The 3,931-nt window shown below is 37.3% G+C and overlaps 1 protein-coding gene across 1 annotated transcript; it reads right to left on the reverse strand.

Moving 5' to 3' along the window:
* Positions 1-1,058: 1,058 nt before the first annotated feature.
* LOC136825154 (neurogenic differentiation factor 1-like) lies at positions 1,059-3,155 on the reverse strand. Its single transcript, XM_067081185.1, has 2 exons — positions 3,031-3,155; positions 1,059-2,737 (listed from the first exon to the last, which is right to left on the reverse strand). The coding sequence occupies exon 2, from the start codon at positions 2,320-2,322 to the stop codon at positions 1,471-1,473; it is 852 nt and encodes a 283-aa protein (XP_066937286.1). The 5' UTR covers positions 2,323-2,737; positions 3,031-3,155; the 3' UTR covers positions 1,059-1,470.
* Between the last annotated feature and the right edge of the window lie 776 nt (positions 3,156-3,931).

Consider the following 3,931-nt stretch of genomic DNA (forward strand, 5'->3'; position numbering starts at 1 on the left):
GATGTAAATGTATGTATTGAATATATATAAATACTATATATATTTATATATATATATATATATATATATATATATATATATATATATATATATATATATATATATATATATATATATATATATATATATATACATATATATGTGTGTGTGTGTATATACACATTCGCAGCTTAATGCTTTATATGTGTGTGTGTATGTGTATATATATATATATATATATATATATATATATATATATAATATATATATATATATATATATATATATATATATATATATATATATATATATATATATATATATATATATATAGAGTGCATGTTCATTCGTAGGTATCTTGACTGATATGTATTTTATTTAGTCTTTTATGTAAATGTAGGGCATGTGCATGGATACATAAAACTACGTGTTACATATATGCCTAAATCACATATTCCATTCCATTCCATATACTGTTAGATAATTTATGCTTAAACGCAAATAATAATTTGAGGATTGAATATTGAAAAAAATTCGGATATAAAGGAAATGGTAATTCAGTATCCTTCAGTGCCAAAGTTAATCCAGCATCCCCAGCAAACAAAACTGAATTGAGCATTGAAAGGGGTTTCCTCTTCTCTCCTCACTTTCAAGGGAATTCAGGAAACGAGGCTGGGATTGTTTTAAGAAAGGAAGGATTGGGGGAAGTGCGGTGTCAAAGGGTTTCTTGATTTTCGATTGATTATCTGACATTTTTGAATAGCCATTTAGTAGACAATTTCGGGGAATTTGGGACGCAAAATTTCATAGTTTTCATGCGAACACATACATTCAACAAAGGAAATACATAAGTTGTATTATCTATATGTACGTTGTATGTAGAATTGCGCATACACAGTATATATATATATATTTACACATATATATATAATATATATATATATATATATATATATATATATATATATTTATTTACATATATATTATATATATATATATATATATATATATATATATATATATATATATATATATATATATATATATATATATATATATATATATATATATATATAAACTCGTTTTAGAATTCGCACATTGATAGCTCTCCTAGGAATGATTCGATAAAATGACACATGCAAAATACTTATTTCATTCACTATAAGAATAACAGATCAAATTTACTGGTCGTACATGTAACGATAGAGCGATTTTTATGGCTATTGCTCTTTCTTGGTTTTCCAATTGAATCTTCCACATGAAACTTGAATTGTTCGGTCTTTATTGCTGCTACTTCGTTTTTATTCTCTTTGCCTTTGATTTAATCCAGTAGAGTAAAAAAATGATTCACATCAGGATAATTCACCCAGTTTGTTATTGTCCCAAATGAAAACCAGAATGTTTTAATAAAAAAAAAAAAAAAACCATGCATAAGCATCAATTGAATAACTGAATTTCTGGAATTTAGCGTAAATTCACCTGATGCCGCCGTCACACCAACGAAACCGTCGAGGATTCGCTCCATGGAGGGTGTTCACCGCCGAGTAACAAGGCCATGGCCTCCGATTCGGCCATGGGCGTCAGGTACGAAAACGTATCGAGGTTGTCCTGGGACACGCCCCCAGACTCCGGGGGCGCACACAACAAGGACACGAGATCAGTGTCGGGATCTGAGTCGGGTGGGTTAGTGAGTTGGCACTTGTCGTTGGCACTAGACGCTGTTGGGTGAGGTTGGTTTTGTTTGGAACTGTTGCTGTCGTCCAGGAGTGCCGACAGGACCCAGGAGCATGTATCACCCGGGTCCTTGCCGTCGAGGATGTCCTGCAGAGACCTGATGTAAGCAGCAGCCAGTCTTAAGGTAGCTATTTTGGTCATGTCCGAAGGGGGTCTTCGATTGCTTACCCAGGATGGAAGGACGCCTCTCAGGTTCTCAAAGGCAGAGTTGATCTGCTTCATCCTGTAACGTTCCCGGGCATTGGCTGTCTTTCGGCGGTACCTGGAGAGGGGCGGATGGCGCGTTTTGCTCCTGACGGGGTCCTGGAAGTTCCAGTCACTGTCACTGAGTCTCCTTGGGTGATGGGAACGCGGCCGGAGCTGGTACTTCCCACTGGTAGATTTTCGATCTTGGCACCCTTCGTGCACCTCCTCGACTTCCGTCTTGTCGTCGAATCCGCTTCCTTCGTTCGGGTTGCTTTCTGCGGCATCGTCCACTTCGTTGAAGCGTCTCTTGGACCCTCTCCTGCGTGTCATATCTTGGTCGTTAGGACTCTGAGTGTTGTTGTTATCATCGGTCACTCGTTTCCCATCATCACAACCCAGCACGTCATCGAGAGTTTTTGCCATTTTGGTAACAGGATGTCAAGCTGGTAACCAAATGTTAAATTGGTAACCAAGTGTTAAGTTACAATTTCACATGGAAAATGGTCTTTTCCAAGCACAGAAAGTATTTCCATTATATTTTTTCTTAGAATTGTTTTGGAAGACAAATAGTCAGGTTGGGCACCAAATGTCAAAAGGAAAAGCAAGAAGATATTGGGATAACCAAAATCAAGTTGATTGCTGAATGATATGTTGGAAACCAAAATGTCAAGAAACGATTTCACACAGAAAACGAGATTTTACAATGGTTGAAATTACTTCCATTATATTTTTCAGAGAACTTTTTTCGCAGCACAACACAACAACTAATTTATATCTGTTGTTTACATTCCGTTTTCATTCTAGTCCGTGCTGCTGGAATTCGACTTCATCCGGGTTCCTGGAAGATGAAAAACACATAAAAGTTATGTCGGTGTCATTTCCTTCATCTACGTTTATAATTGGCAGTCTTCGTTCCAAATGATTCAAGCTAGCTTTCTATCTTCTTACAAATTTATTCATGCTTAGTACTGACATTTTTAAAGAGTTTCTACTCATCAGATATGTATGCTATATGCATTGGTTTTTACATGTAAAGCTTTATCTGTCCATTTATATGCTTATACAATTCCAAGTTATCACATTATGTAAATAGATTCATAATTGAATAGATATTATCTGCGTAAAATGTACCTCTCACTACGCCATACGATGCTCGACTGATTCCGAAAAGCGTACCAGCCGAAGAGAGACGTTAGCAGCACGAAGGACTCCAGCCTACTGAACGTCTTCTCTCCCTCCTTCCATTTTGATGGCTGTCGACGCAGCCCCGGCCAACACAACCGGCACCAACCCCGATACCTCCGTACCCATCCCACAAAGCTAGCTGCAGACACCTCCAGCGACCTCAAAGCTCTCCCGCAATTTAATCAATCTGACGGTTTTGTTATTCGGTTTTATTTGCTTTCCGTGATTGTGGAAGCTCAGTTGGGGCATTTTTAAAGAGATCCCCGGGCACGCTAGGTACTTGGGCCATAGGGGATTGTTTGAAAGGATTCCAGTCAAAGGTCTGGAAGCAGATTTGACCCCGATAGAAGAGTAGTCGTTACATCCTTGACTCCTCCGCCAGATGAAAGCTATCAAAGACATCAAGGGATGGAGATTAAGTCTGTTCTCTCTCTCTCTCTCTCTCTCATTTCCTTCTTTTCTAGCATGTAATTCTGTTATCCTCTCCCTCTTTCTTGCTCTTTCTCATCCCTCCGAAATTTATCTCTATTATTATTATAATTATTGTTATTCCTATTGTTTCCTTTACACGTGGAAGAAGAAAAAATGCTGCCATTAAGCCTTGAAGGGGGAATCTGCAAAGAACAAATTCCGTAACTCACGTCGTGTCGTTATCATGTTTACTCAGTGCATTGTTTTATGTATTTTGATTATTCCACTTCCACCCAGTTATATGAATGCTTGAAGCACTTTTGCGTAATATGCGGAATGTTTTTATTAGACGGTATAAGCATCTAAAGGGAAAGACTGCGATTAAATAGTATCTCTCTCTCTCTCTCTCTCTCTCTCTCTCTCTCTCTGTCTGTAT

This window comes from Macrobrachium rosenbergii, chromosome 37, assembly GCF_040412425.1.
Source record: "Macrobrachium rosenbergii isolate ZJJX-2024 chromosome 37, ASM4041242v1, whole genome shotgun sequence".
Taxonomy (NCBI): domain Eukaryota; kingdom Metazoa; phylum Arthropoda; class Malacostraca; order Decapoda; family Palaemonidae; genus Macrobrachium; species Macrobrachium rosenbergii.